General features: G+C 52.7%; 1 protein-coding gene and 1 long non-coding RNA gene across 6 annotated transcripts; one reads left to right on the forward strand and one right to left on the reverse strand.

Annotated features, from left to right (window-relative positions):
- Positions 1-80: 80 nt before the first annotated feature.
- LOC123382740 lies at positions 81-11,029 on the forward strand. Its single transcript, XR_006591615.1, has 4 exons — positions 81-95; positions 1,225-1,415; positions 9,407-10,884; positions 11,015-11,029. It is a non-coding gene; the product is annotated as an uncharacterized LOC123382740 (long non-coding RNA).
- Positions 4,337-18,994, reverse strand: FKBP8 (FKBP prolyl isomerase 8). 5 transcript variants are annotated; one of them, XM_045048607.1, is made up of 9 exons: positions 18,873-18,994; positions 17,176-17,498; positions 14,860-15,029; positions 14,579-14,667; positions 14,082-14,299; positions 13,249-13,421; positions 11,120-11,197; positions 10,481-10,612; positions 4,337-6,579 (listed from the first exon to the last, which is right to left on the reverse strand). In XM_045048607.1, exons 2-9 carry the CDS (start codon positions 17,471-17,473, stop codon positions 6,475-6,477), a joined length of 1,263 nt encoding a protein of 420 aa, XP_044904542.1. In that variant the 5' UTR covers positions 17,474-17,498; positions 18,873-18,994; the 3' UTR covers positions 4,337-6,474. The 5 variants fall into 5 exon arrangements, with proteins under 5 accessions (XP_044904542.1, XP_044904538.1, XP_044904547.1 ...); XM_045048603.1 differs by having other exon boundaries at positions 14,082-14,302; XM_023247545.2 differs by lacking the exon at positions 4,337-6,579 and adding an exon at positions 9,528-10,059 and having other exon boundaries at positions 18,873-18,992.
- Positions 18,995-20,597: the final 1,603 nt, after the last annotated feature.

The raw sequence follows: 20,597 nt of genomic DNA on the forward strand, positions 1-20,597 counted from the left end.
GGGGCGGGGCTGGCTATTGGCCCGGTGAATGGGCGTGACTATGCAAACCGAGCGCGCGTTGGACGCTGGGTTGGGCTAGTGGGGTTTCCCTTAAGGTAAGTAGATGGGATTCCCTGGCCCGGGCTGTTAGGGAATTGGGGGTGATGGGGAAGCAGGAAATTTCGCTCATGATAAAAGTAGACTTTTATTAGAATAAAATTCTACATCCCCAAGGTTCCTGAAATATGGTGGTTGTGCAGCTTTCCCATTTTAAGAAAACACTTTATGGGGCACCTGGATGGCTCAGTAGGTTAAGCCTTGGACTTTGGCTCACGTCATGATCTCAAGGTTCGTAAGTTCCAGCTCCGCACCGGTCTCTGTGCTGACAGCTCAGAGCCTGGAGTCTGCTTCTCTCTCTGCCCCTCTCCTGCTCACACTGTCTCTCTCTCTCTCTCTCTCTCTCAAAAATAAACATTAAAAAAGGTTAACATAAAAAAACATTTTATATATCATAAGATTAACCCATTTAAAGTGTGCTATTCAGTGGCGTTTAATACATTCACAATGCTGTGCAGCCACAATTATCTCATCTGGGGAAATTTTCATCATCTCTAAAGAAAACCCGTACACCAGGCACCTGGCTGGCTCAGCCCATGAAGTGTGCGGTTCATCACGGAAACTGCTTCCAGTCCTCTGTTCCCCTCTCTCTCTGGACCTTCCCCGCTCGTGATCTCTCTCTCAAAAATTAAAAAAAAAAAAAACATTTAAAAATAAATAAAATATTTCAATTAATTTTTTGAGGGGAGGAGGAGCAGAAAGAGGGGGAGAGAGGGAATCCTAAGCAGGTTCCACATCCAGCGCGAAGCAGGACACAGGGCTGGAACCCATGAACCATGAGATCATGACCTGAGCCAGAATTGAGTCAGATGCTTAACCAACTGAGCCACCCAGGTGCCCCCCAAATTAAAATCTTTGTAAAAGAAAACCCCTACCCACTAGTCACTCCCCATCCCCCCTCCCCAGCCCCTGCAACCAGTAACCTACTTTCTGTGTCTATGGTTTTACTTATTCTGAACATTTCATATCAATGGAATCATACCATATGTGACCTTCTGTGACTGGCACTCAGTGAAAGACTCAGCATGATGTTTTTTGTGAAAGTGAATGAAGGCAGCCTCATTTTCAATAGAGTCAGGAGGTCAGAAGAAGGAGCTCTGTGCCCTACTGACTCATTGTTAATTGCAGACCCCAACAGGAAGACGTCTACTTTACTATACCCCAGCAGGACAGAGGATGATTTTCTCCTCACCCAGCAATAGCCCAGCCAATAAGACACGGCCACAACTCACCCAATGAGAAACTCACTACCTTGACTTTCCTCCAATGGACTTTCCTTCAAGGCAGCCCCTCCCAACTTCCTCTCTTTTCTCTAGGAGGTAATGTTTCATCTCTTTTGTTTGGTTTTGCCGATACCCTAGCTTGCATGTCCTGAGTTGCAATTCCTCTGCTATTCCTGAATAAACCCATTTCATTGGTAAAATAACTGGCTGTTTCGTTTGCAAGGTTAATATATTCAAGGCTGGTCCCGTTGTAGCATGTATCAATAATTCATTCACTTTTATGACTAATATTCCATTGTGTGGATGGGCCACATTTTGTTTACTCATTCGTCCACTGATGGACATTTAGGTTGTTTCCACCATTTGACTATTATAAATAGTGCTGCTGTGAACACTCAATGTACAAGCTTTCGTGTGGACAAATATTTCCCCCTCTCTTGGGTCTAAACCTAAGAGTGAAATTATTAGGTTCTATGGTAATTGTTTAACCTTTCAAGGACCTGCCAGACTTTTTTCACAGGAACTGCCATTTTATCAATCTCTCATTTTACAGGTGGGGAAACTGAGGCTGGAGACCAGGTCTGGCTTGTCCAGGCAAGCTTCTCCTGGGCTCCTGGGTATCCTAACCTATGGAAAGTTCTTGATTTGTTTTCTTTGTCCCTTCAATCTAATTACAGACAGTAGTCATAGGATGAAGATTTTAAGGTGAGAGAGGAAGGTGAAGTTCAGGGGCCTTCTGTCTATCTCTACTCAGGTGATCTCCTTAGATCTGCCCACCACTGCCAAGTTGGCACTATCATCTGATCATGAACTGCTGACCCCAAGGCCATGCTAGACTCCTTGAAACCTTTTCCCGTAACTGCCATTAACATCTCCATTTACAAGTGGAGAAACTAAGGCTCAGAGGCATGAGGCAAGCACTCAAGGGTATTGGCCCTGCCAATGAGTGGGCTGGCTAGAACTTGAACTTAAGATCTTTCTGACCCAGAGCCCTCCTGATTACCCTTCACCCTGCCTCTAAAACCTGGGTCCCTTTCTCTATATTTCTTCATTGAACACCCTCAGCCCAGGGCCTAGCATGGAGTGGCTGCTCAGGAAATGAGTGTTGAATGAATAAATGATCTCATTTAATCTTCACAACACAACTACCAGCCAGTTTTGTAGATGAGAATAAGGCTCAGAAAGTTTTCACATGCTGCCACAGGGATTCCAACTGCAGCCTGCCTAAGGCTTAAGGGTTAAAACTCTGGAATCCTCTACCCTTCACCTGGGGTCAGTCCATCCTACAGGGAAGATGCCAGCACTTGCTCACACACACTGACCCCTCTGCCCACTGTCTGTGCCCAGCTGTTTATCCAGGAGCTGGGCCAGGTAAATATTGGAGTAGGCAGGGCTCACTGCCTAGAGGGATCACGGAAGGGCAGGAATAAGGCAGGTGAGGAGTGGTTAGTCAGAGTAGAGGATGGGGAGGGTAGAGACAGGTGGACTGCTGAATGGAGAACACAGGAGGAGCCAGCTTTGAAGGCTGACCAGCTCCCTGTGTGACAATGGGAAAGGCATGACCCCTTTCTGAGCCTCTGTGGATTTATCTGAGAAATAGACAACAGTAGGACTACTGAGTGCTTAAAATACACCAGGTTCTGTGCTTGGCATCCACGACTGCCTTTGGGAGTGAATACAGTGGTTTGGACTCATCTGCCAGATGAGGAAACCAAGACTTGGAGAAGTCAAGAGAATTAAGAACACAGCAACCATGGGCTGTGCTGCTTAGCACCAAGCATTTCTCCACTTTACCCTTAATGCTCCAGTGGCTCCCAATGGAACCCCAGGAACAATAATGGAGGAACCATCAGCCATTGGCATGCTCTCCAAAATCTCTAAGAACTACGTCACCCAGGGGTGCCTGGGAGGCTCAGTTGGTTAAGCGTCTGACTTTGGCTCGGGTCATGATCTCACAGTTCACGAGTTTGAGCCCAGCATCAGGCTCTGTGCTGACAGCTCAGAGCCTGGAGCCTGCTTCAGATTCCGTGTCTCCCTCTCTCTCTGCCCCTTCCCCACTCACACTCGATCTTTCTCTTTCAAAAACAAATAAACGTTAAAAATCTTTTATTAAAAAAAAAAAAAAAACTACTTTACCCAAGGAATTTGAAGCTGGTTGGTCCAATGGGATGGCCCCTGGGTGTGCACTCCACCTGGCCAGCTCACTGCAGAAGGTCTAGCTCTATGATGGGAACAGTGACTCTAGTCTGCTCCTCATCCCCTATATGGCTTTGGACATGTCTTACCCTTCTCAGTGTGCTCACATCATAAAACAGGGATAATAATGGCATTTACACAAAAGCCGGGCCCTGGACCAATGGCAAATAGCATCATCACGGAAGTAATTATTATTATTATTTTTTTAATGTTTAGTTCTGAGAGAGAGAGAAAAAGGGAGGGAGGGGCAGAGAGAGAGGGAGACACAGAATCTGAAGCAGGCTCCAGGCTCTGAGCTGTCAGCCCAGAGCCCGACGCAGGTCTTGAACTCACGAACCGCGAGATTAAGACCTGAGCCAAAAGTCGTACGCTTAACCAACGGAGCCACCCAGGCACCCCTGGAAATCATTATTAATGAGTTTACAACAGTTTATCTATATAATCCCTTTCTGTCACATCTTTGTTTGCAGTTTATGTGTTTTTAAACCACACTGGGGGGCGCCTGGGTGGCTCAGTCGGTTAAGCGGCCGACTTCGGCTCAGGTCACGATCTCGCGGTCCGTGAGTTCAAGCCCTGCGTCGGACTCTGTGCTGACCACTCAGAGCCTAGAGCCTGTTTCAGATTCTGTGTCTCCCTCTCTCTCTGACCCTCCCCCGTTCATGCTCTGTCTCTCTCTGTCTCAAAAATAAAATAAACGTTAAAAAAAATTTTTTTAAACCACACTGGGATGAACACCCACTATTAGTCAGCTATTGCTAATAGCTATTACTAATATATGTATTAGTTATATACTGCTATATAACAAAATACTTCAAACTTAGTGGCTTAAAACAATAAACATTTATTATCTCACAGTGCCTGGGAGTCAGAAATTATCTCACAGTGCCTGGGAGTGATATGTTTTAACTGGTCCTCTGCTCAAGGTCTCATGAAGCTGCAATGGAGTTGTTGGCTGGACTGCATCCTCATCCGGAGGCTCAACTGGAGAAGGATCCATATCCAAGCTTCTTGAGCCTGTTGGCAGAACTCATTTCCTGGTGGTTGTAGGACTATAGTCCCCATTTCCTTTCTGTCAGCTGGGGGCCACTCTCAGGTGCTAGCCACATGGCCTCCTCCATCTCAGTAAGAGAAAGCCTCCCTCTATCGAGAGGGAGAATTCTGAGTGTTGAATGCTGAACCCCTCTCATGGTTCAAATCCCTCTGATTTCCTCGTCTGCAGCCAGTGAGTCAGGCCCACTCAAATTATCCCCATGTCTTAAAGTCAGTTGGCCCAATAACATAATCACAGGAATGAGATCTGTCCCACTTCTAGTCCCGGGATGATATAGAATAAGAAATCTCGGGAACACCTTAAAATTTCTGCAGCCCATAGCCCTAGGAGCCACATCTCTGCACACCTGTCCCACAGCCTCCTACAAACTCAGTTGTTCAGTCAGCAAATGAGCCTCAGGGATTCTGAAACATACTACTTTGCAGCAGACAGAATGCAAGGACTCATTAGGGCACTCACTTTGGAGAGAGACCCTCTACGTGGTGGGGCAGCCAGCATGCAGCCTCAGGGTCCAATGCCTGCTTCCCTGTCCCCTCAGCTGGGCATCTCAGAACCAGCAAGTCTAGCTTGTAGGCCCTCAGGCCTCATCTGTGCATCGGGGAGGCTAACAGTCCTTCTTGGGACAGGGAGTAAAGACATCTGTTGTTGGGGATCCCCAAGACTATGCTCAGGTTTGATGATTGACTAGAAGGACCCACTGAACTCAGAAAAGCTGTTCTGTTCGTGGCTATGGTTGATCACAGCGAAAGGACAGTCTAAAGTCCTCAAAGGAGAAGAATGCGCGAGGCAGAGCCCTGGAGAAACCAGGCACAAGCGTCCAGGTGCAGACCTGTCACAACCTTTGCGACAACACACACACAGTACTGCCAACCAGGGAAGCTCACCCAAGCCTCATTATCCAGAGTTTCTACTGGGGAGGAAGGCTGACCACCCATGTGCTTGACCTCAGTCTCCAGCCCCTCCATAGGTCAAGTTGATACCATTTGGCTAAAAGCCCCACCCTAAAGTATATTATTAGCAAAGACTCTCTGGTGTGGCTCAAGGTCTTAGGTAAACAGACACTTTTATTGGTCAGGACATCCCAAGAACTTAGACGTAGATGTGACCTGCCAGGAGCAGACCGAGGGCCAGTCCTTTCTTGGGAACGTGCAGGGTTTGGACAGCCTAGGTCTGCTGAGTTACTTCTTTACTGATCTGTATCAGGTGGGGCTCCAAGTGTCCCCAAACCACCATTTTGCTTCATGGATCAGCTGTATTATCCTCACCGTGAGCAATGAAGAAGGTACGGCCTAGCATTACCTGGAAAGCGTTTATAGTGATGACCATGCAGACTCTTCCTCAAAGGTGGCCTGTGTGCTGGCTATACCTTCTGGAAAATGTTCAAAGTCAGTTAAAACACTTTCATGCTTAGGTGACTCTGATGGCGCCACAGCCGATCCCCTCCATGGTAATTTTCTTCCTTTCACCCATCCATCTGTCCACAAGCATTTATGATTACTCCTTTCTGTCCTCTGCCCAGTCAGGGAGGCTCCCTGAGGAGGACACAACAGGCCACAGAACAAAACTGATACAACCCAGCAGACTTCCCTCCTCTAAATGCCCACATGCAACAGAAAATCCAGGCTGACTCAGGCAAAAACAATTATTGGCTCAAAAGAGTGAAGAAATGATAGACCTGGGGCGGGGCACAGCTAGCTCCAGGAGCTGAATAGGATCACCGTGACTCAGTCTCTCTCTCAGCTCTGCTCTCTGGATGGCCTTCACTCTCAGGACCCTCTTCATAGAGACAAAGATAACCACAGCAGTACCAGGCCATCAGCCCCAACTCAGCATCCTCTAGAGTAGAAGAGTATCTACTTCCTCCGGGTCCAGAAGTTTCAGGGAAGGCTTTGATTGGCTCGTTGTGGGTCACAGTGTGGAGCCAATCACTGTGGCCAGGGTGCTAGAACGCTCTGATTGGTCAGGCCTGGGTTGTAGATCCATCCCTGAAGGCTGGTGGGGAACCAGCCCTATCTGCATGGAAAGGAGTGAAGGTGAGTTCCACCAGGAGGAAAAACAGAGGACAGGCATTCAGGGACCTAATGGTACCACGCTGGGTGACTCCAGCCAGCCCTCACCCACGCCCCAGGAGCTCGTCCTTTAAGGACGACATGAGATGGAGGCATGCAAAGGATGCTTCCTCAAAGTGCTCAGGAGATGTGAGTGCCTCCCTTTCCCCCCGCCCCCCATACACACACACACACACACACACACACACACACACACACACACGCACACACACAGAGCTCGTTCTATCATGCTCACTTCCAATTCACAGCCCACTGTGAGCTGCACCCTTCAAGGGCAAGGCAAGGCTGAGTCATTGCCTAAGACCAAGTACACAGGAGGCACTGATACCTGTTTTCATATGAAAGAATATCCATCCTCTGAACGTATCATGTACTGCCCAGCCGGCACACCTTTGCACATGCCATGCCAGTCCTGGGAGCACTCTTTATGCCTGCTAAAGGACTCCTGCGTCTTCAGGGACACTTCAATGCCCCTCGTCCTGGACACCCTACCCCGCCCACCCCATTCGCACAATTGAGGCTAAAATGACCAAAGGAATGAATATTCTAAACGTCACACTTCTGGCGATGGCATTCAAAGCCTCTCTCATTTCTGGCTATAACTTGCAGAGAGGTGTAGAATTGGCTGGGGGTCAGAGCATGGGCTCTGGAGGCAGGCTGACCTGGGCCTAATCCTGCCTATTGTTTCTTGGTGATGGGCCAGCTCCTGGACAGGAGCTGACTCTTTTCTGAGCCTCAATCTGCTCAGCTAATAATGGGCACAACCAAAAAATCCTTGGAGCAAAGGGAGAAGACACACTCAGCCGGACTCCGCTGTTACTAAAAAACTAGTCTTCAAGACAGCATGGGACCCAGTGTGGGACCCACAAAGAGGACACAGAGACCCTCGGCATGGAGTAGGGGCCAGAAGACTCGTGTGTGTGGTCAACTGAGTTTTTACAAAGCTGCCGCAGTAACTCACTAGGGAAGAGAAAGTCTTCCCCACAGATGTTTCTGGAACAACTGGATAGCTATAGGGGAAAAAATGAACCTTAACTCCAACCTTACACTATATACGAATGTTCACTGAAAATGAACTGTAGTCTCCATAGAAAAGTTGAAGCCATAAACCATTTAAAAGAAAGCCTAGAAGCGCCTGAGTGGCTCAGTGAGTTAAACATCCGACTCTTGGGGCGCCTGGGTGGCGCAGTCGGTTAAGCGTCCGACTTCAGCCAGGTCACGATCTCGCGGTCCGTGAGTTCGAGCCCCGCGTCAGGCTCTGGGCTGATGGCTCAGAGCCTGGAGCCTGTTTCCGATTCTGTGTCTCCCTCTCTCTCTGCCCCTCCCCCGTTCATGCCCTGTCTCTCTTTGTCCCAAAAATAAATAAACGTTGAAAAAAAAAATTAAAAAAAAAATTAAAAAAAAAAACCATCCGACTCTTAATTTCAGCTTGGGTCATGATCTCACAGTTTGTGAGATCAAGCCCCACGTTGGGCTCTGTGCTGACAGGACAGAGCCTGCTTGGGATTCTCTCTCTCTCAAAATAAATAAATAGACGTTAAACAGAAAAAAAAAAAAAAGCCTAAAAAAATCCCTACAAACTCGATTTAGCAAATATTGACAAAAAGCACACAGAAAGGTAGAAAAAGCTGATAAATTGGACTTCATTAAAAATATCTGCTCTAAGAAAATGAAAAGTGAGCCACAGAATGGGGAAAATATTCACAATATACTACCTGACAAAGAACCTGCCTCCAGAATGTGCGAAAAATGGACACAGCATGAGGCCGCCGTGGGTACCCGGTGGACGAGTGCCATGACAGACGTGATCGCCACTTGGGAATGACGGCAGTGGTTACTCTCACAACCTCGGCCAGGAAGTCACCCTGGCCAGCTTCCCAGCCTGAGGTCAGCAAGTCTGAGGAAAGGGGGGGTGTCCTACCTGGGACTCCAGTCCCCCGAGCCTGGCCAACCCACAGCCCTTCCCCCAGCACCACTCACAGAGCCCCCCTCCTGTCTGAGTACAAAGTAGAAGCCTAAGGGGGCTGAGTGGCGGAAAGGAGGGTTCAAGCCACCAACAGATCGGTGTCCACAGATCTGTGTCCACAGGCTTATAGAGCAAGGGCCTGGTGCAGGCAAGTTCAAGGCCTGATTGCTACCTTCTGCTGAGTGGCTGTGGCCAATGGCTTTCCCTCCTGGGCTGTAAGGGGACAGGTGAAGGACAGATCCTTAACGGTGATCTATTCCCAGAGATCTCCTTTCCTGGAGGCAGGATGAAGCCTTGAGAAGGGTCTCAGGTGCTGCACTGACAGAGGCCTGAACACTGGCTCTACCTGTTCTGGCTGTGATGGTACACAGCATTTAAAGGAGATGATCCTACAGCCTCAGATTGGGAGAAAAACTAAACAAAATCAAGAGGAGCTCCCGGAATCAACCCCAACCCCTCTCCATAGTCCCTGAGGCCCTGCAGGGTCCAGTTCTGCTGACCACACACTCTGCTCAACCTTGAACACATCAGGCTCACCCCTGCTCCAGGGCCTCTGCACTGGCCACGCTGCTACCCAGACACGGGGCTGTCAGCGTGCAGCACAGCCAGACCCCTGTGGCCACTGAAGTCTCAGCCCAGCACCCAGTTAGATCCTGCCAGGATCCCCATCTTCAGATGGGGCAACAGAGAGGACAGCAGTGGGGTAACTAGCACAGCTGGGTGTGAACTCCTGCGGAGTCCAGCTGGGTACCCGGAACACATTGCCCCACTTCTCCAGGCCTCCATTTCCCCCTGTGTAAAGCAGGTCTGCTGTGGTCTGAGAGGAGACACCCCCCGCTCTAGTCCTGCATGACCCTGGATGTGACACAGGCTGTCTCTGGCCCCGCCCCAAGTGACAGCGGAAGAAGGTACTGGAGCCAGCAGAGTGCGGGGTAGGAGGCTTTATTTCACAGAAGGGGTAGGAGGGAGAACCTGGACAGAGGGCAGCAGGCGGGGTGGGTGGGTGGTGGTGCTTGGAGAGGGACTGGGTCAGGAAAGGGCTGCCCCCGGGCCTGTTGGGAAGGAGAAACTGAAGCCGGCCTCTGCTGAGACCAAACCCAAGGGGGTGGGGGTGGGAGTGGAAATTGGGTCTGGAGGAATGAGGGCCCCCTCCCCCCGGGCTGGATATGGAGCCCGGGCCCTGCCTCAATTTCCTCCTATAGGGCCATAGTCCCTCCTGGCTCACTAGGGCCACGTGGCCCCCAAACCTCACTGCTCCCGCCCCAGAGGAGGGGGCTAGATCAGACAGGGCAGTTGACAGGGAGCCTGGGGAAGTCAGGGAGCGCGGGGTGGGGTCCACGGTGTGCGAAGGGGTGGTGGCCACCTGGGTGGTCAGTTCCTGGCAGCGATGACCACAGAGAGAGCCACGCCCCCCAGGGCAACAGCAGTCGCCCCAAACAGCCACTTCCATGGGATGGACTGTGGATAAAGGGGAGGGAAGAGAAGGCCGGAGGGTGGTCAAGACAGATACCCTGGTCTTCACCTACCAACATGGCCGAAAGAGGCCTCCCAGCAAACCATTGCTGGACAATGCCTTTCCTGCCTTCTGGCAAACTCCTACTCAAGCATCGAAACTCCCCTGTCCTAGAACACTGCCCCTTCCCCTCTGGAAGAGCTATCTATCATTCCCTGCCCCGAGCCCTCGAAATTGTGTTCCATCTCCTGCTCCAGCCCTGGCCACACAGGGCTGGGGCTTCTCTGTGTCTCCAGCATGGTCCAGCCCGGTTGACAAGGACATCAATGCTTGCAAAATGAAGAAACTCCTTCTGCGTGGTGTGCCCCACCCTTAGCCCCTACCCCTCCTCTGGGAGCATCCCTGTGCCTGCCAGCCCCAGCTCACCCAGGCACCCTTGCCAGGACACTTGGCAGGCAGCCGGCTGGGGTTGCCCAGCATTTTCCGGTACAGGGCGGTCTCTGTGCTCCGCTGGGCTGCGTGCTTCTTCACCAGTTTCGAGAGCTCTGCGTGGATCGTCTGCAAGAGGTGGGTGTCAATTGGGCGAAGAACATGCAACCTGACCATCTAACTGGAGCGCCATCTCTGAGGCTCTGCCTTTCTGTGGCCCCTGGTCACTTTGGACTGGGTCCACTGGGACATGGAAGTTCCACCTGCCCCTCTCTGGGCCTCAGCAAAGTAGGGGCCGGCATCTCTATCCCCCTAGGTAACCAGTGGAGGAGGCAGAGCACAAGGTGGCCAGGAGAGAGGAAGATTCCAGGAGAAAAGCTGAAGACATTGACACGGCCCCGGTTAGTGGCACCCTTGGCCTCTGGGATCCCCATGGGGGAGGGCTGAGCCCAGACCACCTATGCAGGAGTCGTGACGGTCTCAGCCAGCTGGCTGTGGCTCTGCAGCCACCGATCCCCTGTCACTCCCCAGGCTGGAACACCATAGGGAAAACCACAGCAAGAACAAGAAGACTCCAGGATGACTTCCCAGACAGGCTGGCAGGACAAGTCCCAAGGGCATCTCCTGTCTGCTCACCTTGTTGGAAGGTTCCAGCTTCAGGGCTGCCCTCAGAATGGGGATGGCCTCACTGTACTCCCCTTGCTGGGCCAGCACCTGTGGGAGGAAATGGATGGCATCACTCCAGAACCACAACGGACCGTGGTCTTCTTCAAAAGACCCAGCCCTGGGGCGCCCGGGTGGCGCAGTCGGTTGAGCGTCCGATTTCAGCCAGGTCACGATCTCGCGGTCCGTGAGTTCAAGCCCCGCGTCAGGCTCTGGGCTGATGGCTCAGAGCCTGGAGCCTGTTTCCGATTCTGTGTCTCCCTCTCTCTCTGCCCCTCCCCCGTTCATGCTCTGTCTCTCTCTGTGCCAAAAATAAATTAAAAAAAAAAAAAAAAAAAAAAAAAAGAGACCCAGCCCTGCCAGGCTCCTGGCCACCCTTACTAGTCCCAAATCTGTCACCAACAACCACCCCAGGGTTCCAGCCACCTTCACTCCCGAGCCCTCAGACTACACGAGTGCCCCACTAGGCGGTGTCATCCCAATCTGCTCCCACCCCTACATGTCAGTCTCAGCCTCTGCAGGAGACCTGGGTGTGGCCTCACCTCCTCCCTCGCCACCCTGGCTGGTTCAAGAAGCCAGGTGAATGTTTCCAAAGCTTTGGCTACAGTGGATGATTCAGAGCCAGCCAATGAGATCCAACCTGAACAATGCTGGTGTCACTCAGAGACCAGATGCTAAGTGGGGAGGATGGAAGCCTTGGTCTTTTGAGGGGATAAGAAGTAGCATCTCGGTCACGTTGAGAGGGAAACCCATAGCAGACAGGCACAGCATCCTCACAACATTGCTAATGCCTGGATCCAGCCATGCCTGAAGCCAAACACCCTGGCAGTTCCACAAGCTATCAATTCCTCCTCTTGCTTGAATCAGTTTGAGAACGTTTCTGTCACTACAACCAGCAGATACAAACATGCATGAGACCACATCAGCAGACAATCCCACTGCCCCCAAGAGGATTATAAACCTTTGGAAAACAGGGGCAGCATTTTCTTCCCAAGTTTCTACACAGAACTTTACACACAAGTGCTTTAAAAATGCTGGGTGGAGAAAGGCCCTGTTCATGCCTCTCATAAACAGGCTGGGTGATCCACCATTTGCTTGTATCTCAATTTCCTCCATTCACTGATAAAAGGTGCTGAACTCCCTGTCAACACACACATACGCACAGACACATACGCAGACACAGACACACACAGACACACACAGACACACACAGACACACACAGACACACACACACACACACACACACGGGCAAGGATCAACAAAAATGGGGGCGAAAGCAATTACGGTCACATCTTCACAGGCCAAATTCATCCCTACATTCCACAGCACTTACTGGGTACCCCCTGTGTACCTGGCCCTGTTTGCAGGGCTAGAGATCTCACACCAAGTGAGCCAGACAAAATCTCCAGCTTCTCGTAAGGGAGGTAACAGCCATGATGACACCTGTCAATGCTGACGACAACGCGGAAAACATGAAGACAGGGCAGGGGGGCAGGGGTGTGTGGCCGGGAGAGCTTCCTGAGGAGATGACATCAGAGCAAAGACCTGAAGGGATCAGAGAGGGGCCCATGGGGGGGGTAGGGGGGGATCTGGGGTCTGCATGTCTCAGGCAGAGGGCATAGGCTGTGCAAAGTCACTAGGGTGGGAGTAGACCTGGCCTGGGCAGGAACAGCGAGGAAGCTGAGCAGGATGAAGAGGAGAGGCAGAAGGTGATGGCAGGGGACCAGATGACTCAGAGCCCCGAGGGCTGCAATGAGGACTTGGCTTTTATTCCGACAAAGATGGGAACCACGGAGGATTACGTGGAAGGAGCAGTCACCAATAGGCTACCCCGCAGTGTCAGGGATAATAGGACCTAGGATTCAAGTCTGGCCTCGGTCGATGAATTACTGGGATTCAGGCCATACCAAAGCACCTGTCTAGGACTCAGGTTCCCCACTTGTACCCCAGAGAGCTTGGCTGGTTGATGCTTATGCCCGTCTCAAATCCAGAGTCTGGAACCAGCCCCACTGTTCTGGGCGGGGGAACCAGCCTGCCCACCTGCAGCCTATGCCCATCTGCCCATGGCTGGCGGTCCATCCACCTGCAGCCCACAGCTCACCTTGCCCTTGCGGAAGAGCGCCTTGATGTTGTCGGGCTGGTGCTCAAGCACAAGGCTGCAGGAGCGCAGCGCTGCACGATAGTGGTCCAGCTTCAGCTGGGAGGCTGCCAGGTTGTTCAGACATTTCACCTTCAGCTGCAGGAGCTGCTCCTCCTCCTCGAATGTCATGTCCACTGTGGGAGGACGGTGCTCAACCACGGCAGTGGTCACCACACTGCCAGGCCCCCACCACTGCCCATCTGCGGAGCGACGGCCGCCTTCTACTTCGGGGAAATGCGCCCCGTATGCTGTGTGACTCAGGCCAAGACCCACTCCTTCTGTACCTCACGGCAGAGGAGCCTGGGTGGGGAGGGCCTCTAAGTATCCCCGTCACAGGAGACGGGGAAAGGGGGCTCTGAGTTCCCAGTGGTGGGGCCTCCATCATCTGATCCCACAAGCCCAGCCCCTGCCATCTGTTCCATGAGTCCTCTGGTCTCAGTTTCCCTATTTCTAACATACACCAAGACCAGCGCCAACCTGAGGGCGCTATCAAGGAGTCTGTAAGATGGAGGCTAAGCAACGTAAAGGCCTAACCACAGGGCACATGGATTGACACGGTCTACAGCCACCCACGTTCCTACATACACCTGCGTCTGTAACACTCCACTGATCAGGGATACGCTGCAACTCCGGAGTGGACCCTAACCTAAAGATTAGGAATAGCTGAACATCTATCCATACTCTGGAATATTCTAGAACACTCGGAGTCTGAGGCCCGCTGTGGCAGAGGGAAGTTTCTGGCACACTAGTGGATGCCTCTGCAGGGGAATGGCAAGATTTGACCTGGCAGTCACCTTTGGCGCTAGAGGTGATGGCCTTGATGGCGAGGTCGTAGGAATTGGCAGCCAACACGAAGTCGGCCCGCTGGTAGTGGGCATTGCCACACTCCCGCTTCCGGTTGGCCAGAGCCACACGCTCCTGCCCCGTGAGCATTTCCAGGTCGGGTCCATCCACGGCAGTCTTCAGGGTCACTTCCAGGCACAGGGCCGCGTGGGGGGGGATGTATGGGCTCCTGCTGGGGGATGGGGCAAGAGCAGCACTCAGACCCAGCGGCCACTATGAATGAACCTCAGACATGCTGGTTTAGCTAGGGAGCAGGGGGGAAAGGGTTCAAGTCTTGGAGCTGGCCCCACTGTCACCCCCTCCTCAGTACACCGAAAGGGAAGTAACTCACCACCCATGAGCTACCTGACTTGGAGAGTAACTTCCCTTCCCTAAGTCTGTTTCTTTTATATAAAATGGGCAGGCAAAGGGGTCCCCCATGGGGACCCTGCTGGTGACAGGTTCTCACCTGCCCTGGGGGCCATAGCAGTACTTGGAATCAGCAGTGACCATAGCTGTCTCCCCGACATCCATGAGCGGAACGCTGAGATCCAGGGCCTGGGTGTGTAAGGGCAAGGGGTCAGGCAGGCTCAGGTGCAGAGTAGCAATGCCATGTTTGCTCTGGCCCCCCCCTCCCATCTTCCGGCCCCCAAGCCCAGCCCCTGCCAGCCACCACCACCTCCCCTCCATCCCACCTTGCCTCCTCCGCTCAACCCCAGGGCAGCTGCCAGTCCCCTCGCCCCTTCCCACCTGGATGACATCGCAGTCGCCCAGCGTGAACACCAGCTCTGGCTCTTCCTGCACCCGAGTGCCATTCTCCAGCGAAGTCTGCAGCTGCACAGTGACTACCTGGCCTTTAGCTGGACGACTTGAGCCGGGTGGGCCTGGGACCAGCGTCTTCTTCCTTAACAGCCCATTGCCTGCCGGGGACCGGGGACAAACAACCTGTCACTAGGCGGCTTAGATGGGTGCCTGCTCCCTGAGCACCCCTCCCCCAGCACTCAGCTGAGCCTCAAACAGCTGCTCTGCCACTTACTGGGCAGGTGATCCCATGCCTCTGGAACTGTCCCTGGCTGGACACTGGGCATTAAAGGATTAACTTGAGGGGTGATGATAATGGCCTGTCTGACCATCATCTTAAGAAAATTAAGACTCGTCCAGGGCAAAGGGCTGAGAAAAGTTGTCCTGCCCAGCATTGTCAGGCTGGCAGGGATATCCAGACTCTGGAGCACCCCCATCTTCCTCCCCTGGTTCCAATCCAGCCCTTGACATTTGGGCCTCAATTTACCTCATCATGAAATGAGGTAGTCAGGGGGACCCCTGGAGACACCCAGTGAGCAGTTTGCTTGGTTAGCAGAGTGCCTGTGACGCCAGGCGTGTGTTCCTACCAAAGCGCCACATCGCTAAATTTAAAAGTTAAACAGAGCCAGAGGGCCTATATGCAAAAGTGCCTGTGATGGCCCCAGAGCTCATGTTTTTCTCCATGCCCCAAGCAATCACAGGAATGGCCAAATGGTCACAGCCAACAGCTACTAAGCAGGCATGAGGCCAAGTACCCTTACAAACCACAATAAAGACACCCACTAACATCCCAAGACAACCACAGGCAATCGAGGGCTTACACCTGTGGGGCCTTGTCATACTGATACTACCTACAGTCACCCATATTCTGACATTTATCTGCGTTCCGTAATATTCCACCAGTCTGGAATATACCATAACTCGAAATGTACCTTAGACTAAAAGTTAAGGACAAGAAAGTTATCGATTGATATTCTGCAATATTCTAGAATGTTCCAAATTTCTGTGCTGCTCCTTGACTTGTACATGCCCTACATCCAGTCTCAGAACCAATGACCTACTGGATCCCTAGGGATCCCTGTGTCTAGAAGTTTCTGGGCACTAATGGTGGGTGTCCTGGAAGGGTTACAACCAGGCACTGCCTCTCATCGGGGTAGACTCTGGGGAAATCAAGTACCCTCTGAGGGTCTCAGTTTCCTTGTATAGAAGCCCAAATACTGACCTCAGAAAGTGGCTGGCTCAAATATAAAAGGACAAAATCAGGTTTGCGTGCAGAAGGACAGCAGGGCAGCTCTTAATATCAGTAAAGAGCTTCCCAAATTCTAATATGGCCAAGGGGGCTGTGTGACCTTGGGCAAGCACCGCCACTTCTCTGAGCCTCAGTTTCCTCATTTGCAAAATGGGGATATGGTAGGAATTACATCACAGGGTTGTCGTGAGGATAAAATACGATGGACAGGCCTGGCACAGAACCAGTGCTCAGTAAATATTACCTGGTGTTATTTTTAGAAGTAACAATGTTTTTATCAGCAATAAAGATAATATCAGTGACAATTCTGTATTATCGGTATCAGTGTTATTTAACGCTCTTATTTTAACGTTAGTATCAACAGTGTAAAAATGATGTTTTACTAACATATTTATTAGCGGACACCGACATTATTGAATAACGCTAGATATCAGTGCCAGTAGCAAAAGGTTTTCTAGTTTCCAGAGTGGTTATCATGAGGTGGGGCATATGGGTGGGCTCCCCTAGTTTCTTTCTTGCAGGACTTCTCTGAGCAGCTACAATGCTAATGCATGCTATGAGCCAGACAGAAGCATGAACAAAATGGGACGTTCCACAGATCCATCTGACCCATGGACACATTTTCAGGAGACAGGCACTTGCCAGACAAATGCCAAAAAAAAGAAGCAGTGGGGGTTGGGAGCTGCCAGCGCCTGGTGTGCTGGCTGTGTGGCTCCGGGCAGGTGACTCAGCCCCTCTGAGCCTCTGTTAGCAGCTCTGGGAAACAGGGACATAACACCAGGTGCATGTGCGTGTGTGCATGTGACAACGAAAGGGATTCTTAAACATGAAGTATCTCAACCAGTTGCCTGTGGCTGGCAATCACCGTGGTTACGTGTTTTATTTCAAACCTACTTCATAGCAGAGAAGGAAAAATGAGGCTCAGGGGAGAAGAGAAGGGGGCCTAGGCCAAGGTCACTTCTGAACCTGAGCTGTCCAAGCCCTGTGGGTCAACCCAAGCCACCCCTGCTCCTTACCCAGGATGTCCAGCCACTCATCAGGGGCTGGGGCGGGCTCGGGCTCAGGCTCCATGGCGGCCAGGAATTCTCGGGCCAGGGCCCCAGGCTGCTCAGCCTCCTCCAGTGGAGGCTGCCCCACGTCTTCAAGTGGTGGCAGCTCACTCAGATCTTCCTCCTCCTCCTCCTCCTCCTCCTCCTCGCCCTCTGCGTCTTCCACCCCATCCAGCACCTCGAAGTCCTCAAGTGGTGGGACCCCAGCAGGCGGTGGGGCAGCGGGCTCAGGACCCGCGGCAGAGGGCTCAGCACAGGATGCCATGCTGCTGGGGGGACGGGAATTGGCCCTGGTGGGGGGAATGGATGGGGTAAGAATCCCACCACCCAGCCCCTCAAATTCTCCTCTGCATCCATTCGCCACGCTGCCAAACACTTGCTGTGTGACTCAGGGGCTCCAGGCCTCAATTTCCTCATCTATACTAGTGGGGAAAGAACCACCAAGCCGTGGACATCAATCAGTCCCAAACAATGTTAGCTATTATTACAGCTAATTATCTTTTAGTCTTTATAAATACCCAGAGAAGTAGGAAACATTCCCCTCCCCCATATTTTGCAGAAAAGGAAATTGAGGCCCAGAGGGGCAAAGTCATTTACCCAAGGTCACAGAGCAAGGCAACTGCAGGGGCAGAATTTGAACCTGGGGCTTATCTGATTAAATGCCCAAAGGGGGTGCTGGGATTTTTTTAGGGCGACTGAAGTCTCAGGAAGTCTATTTTTAGAGCCCAAAGGGAATTGAGTCTTCACCAGGGCTCCCTACCTTCAGCTGCCCCTTCTCCTATGAGGAGCCACCTAGAAATCCCAAGCCTTCTCTTTCCATAACCTGAACCTAATACCACTCCCCCAACACCAAAGACCCTGGCCCAAACTCTTCCCTGGGAGCCCTTTCTCCTCTCCTCAAGCCTCCAGACCATTCTCAAAGTAGCCTCCTTTACAAGAGTGATCAAGACCCCCGTGGCATTCTACAGCCTCTTCCTTGGGCCATCAACTGTCCCCTTCCCCCAGGCCCCAAGCTCGGAGCTGGTAGAGCCTAGCCATCATTCTAACCCACAGCATCCTCTCCCTAACCCTCACCTGCCTGCTCCTTCCGGTCTTTGGCCCCATATTCTGAGACCCTCCCAGCCCCTACCCCCACAATCCCCTGCGCCCGCATAACTCGCCCTCCGCCCTCCCCCAACCACCGCCCCCAGCCCGGGCCAGCTACCCCCACAGCCACTCAGTCGACCCGTAAACACCCTGATGTCCCCAGACGCCCCTCTCCGGATCGCATAACACTCTACGCCCTCTAGACGCCCCCGGCCCAGGCCTGGTTCTTCGTCAACCTCCCACCCAGGGCCCCAACGCTTCATGCCTCTTTGACGCCACCAGTCTGGGGCCCCCGACCCCTCGCACCCCTCGGGGGCCCAGGCCCTGCACTTCTCTGGCAGCAGCGCCCCCACCCACTCCCTTCAGCCCCATTCGGTCCCCACCCCCGGTTGCCCCCGCTCGGCCGCGCCCCCTCTAGCACTCCGACCCTCCGCTCCCCCCGCAACCGGTTCGCCTCCCCCCGCGGCCTTTGGCCCCGCCCATCGGCCCCAGCCCCCGCCGCCCCAGCACCCAGACCAGCCCAGGCCTGGGTAGCGCCCCCAGCCGGGGCAACCCTGCCGGCGCCCCGGGACACGTGCCTCCGGCTCCGGGACCCCCGCCTGGGGTCCTGCGCCCCCCTCCCCGCCCCCAGCCGCGGCTGCCGCGCCTCGGGAACCAGGCTCGGGCGCCCGGCCCCGCCCCCACCACGCCTATTGGTCGCCGCTGCTGCGACTGCAGCACCCATTGGCTCCAGCGCACATCCGTCTTGGGAGCAAGCACCACCCTCTTCCTGCTTGTTTCCGCGGGGCGTTCTTAAAGGGGCAGAGGCTGCCGCGCCACCCCGGACGGGGGCGGGGGCGGGGGCGAGAACCAGGACCGGGAAGAGGGCCGGGGCGGGGGCAGGGGCGGGGGTAGCAGGCGGAGGGTCTACAGACCCAAGTCTGTTCGCCAATACGCGCCGAGTTGCCTAGCGGGAATCTGCTCCCGTCTGAGCTTCATCTTGCTCATCTGCAAAATGGGGATAAACACCCCCATCCGCGCACTCTCACCTTGGGGGATTTGGGGAGGACAGCCTTAAAAGGTATTGCCTTAAAAAGCTCAGTCTTGACCATCAGGGCAGCTCTGGGACTGCTGGATAACCCACCCTGTAGCCCTAGTTACGAACGTGGTCCCAAGGTCCTGAAGGGGAGCGATCACCCAAGAGCACACAGAATCCCCGCCTCACCCTCGCGTGGTCTGTGTAATCCCCTGAAGGTTGCCTTTTGCATACAGAAGGAATTCAATTAGTGGCTAGGTGAGCGACTGAGCAACCAGGTCCGCTGGACGAGTTTCTCCTCCCTGCACCCTCTGCTAGAGGGTGATAAGGTACCCATGGCTTTGGGAGAAGGTGGCAGTGTCGATTAGATGGATTTTTATGGATCTTGTTTTTTTTTTGGGGGGGGGGGCGCTTACTCTTCCTTCGCTCTATTTTATTTCCTTCCCGGGGTTTATTCATTTACAGAACGATCTTACATCTTTTGCTTCCCTCCTCTTATCCTGCTTTGCTCCATTCTGGAATTTTGCCTGTTTTGTCCCCACCGCATCCATGAATACCTAGCACCTATGGGAGTTCAATTGATGAATGAATAATTGAATGAATGAATGAATGAATGAATGAATCACTGGCTATTGGAGGTAGCTAACACTGGAGGAGGTAACTGGCTTTTGGAGGTAACTAAGGTCAGATCGTAGCTCCTTGCGAGGTCACCTCCTACAGGAAGCTTTCCCTGACCTCCCCAAGGCAAGGCCTGGTTGGCTGTCCTCTTAGCATGATGAACCTCTGCTTCCTAACTGATTTTATGTCTGTGCCGTTATTTGACTTACCTCCGCCTTGCCCACTATATTAGATAACTCTCAAAGCCTTGGAATTGTCTACTGTTTGCCATTGTTTTAGCGCTGGGGCCTACACAGTGACTGGCACAAAAGGAGAGGGGGTGAGGGGAATTCAGGACAATCATTGTGGTTGGAAGGAAGGCAGGCTAGCCAGCCTCAGAGGTGCTAGGCTAGTGAGGATATGTAAGAAATTTCCTGGGAAAGAACATCAAATAAACTCTGGGCCAGTGGTGGTTTTGAGGGACTTGGACTTTTCCCTGTCCATCTCTGAACCTCAGTGTTTTCATCTGCCCAATGGAGTCTCTTAACCCATCCAGCTTCACCTCTGTTATAAAGGCTGGAAGAACTGTAATAAACAATGAGGGGTGGGGCACCTGGGTGGTTCAATCAGTTGAGCGTCTGACTTTAGCTCAGGTCATGATCTCTCGAAGTTCACAAGTTCCAGCCCTGCC

This window comes from Felis catus, chromosome A2 (assembly GCF_018350175.1).
Source record: "Felis catus isolate Fca126 chromosome A2, F.catus_Fca126_mat1.0, whole genome shotgun sequence".
Lineage (NCBI taxonomy): Eukaryota > Metazoa > Chordata > Mammalia > Carnivora > Felidae > Felis > Felis catus.

Coding starts and splice junctions, on each gene's coding strand:
- FKBP8 (XM_045048603.1), bottom strand. CDS start 17,473: ATGGCATCCTGTGCTGAGCCCTCTGCCGCGGGTCCTGAGCCCGCTGCC. Junction 14,303..14,578: donor TGCTATGGCCCCCAGGGCAG/GTGAGAACCTGT, acceptor CCCATCCCCCAG/CAGGAGCCCATACATCCCCC. Junction 6,580..10,480: donor GTCCTGGCAAGGGTGCCTGG/GTGAGCTGGGGC, acceptor CTTTCCATGCAG/ATAGGGCTGGTTCCCCACCA.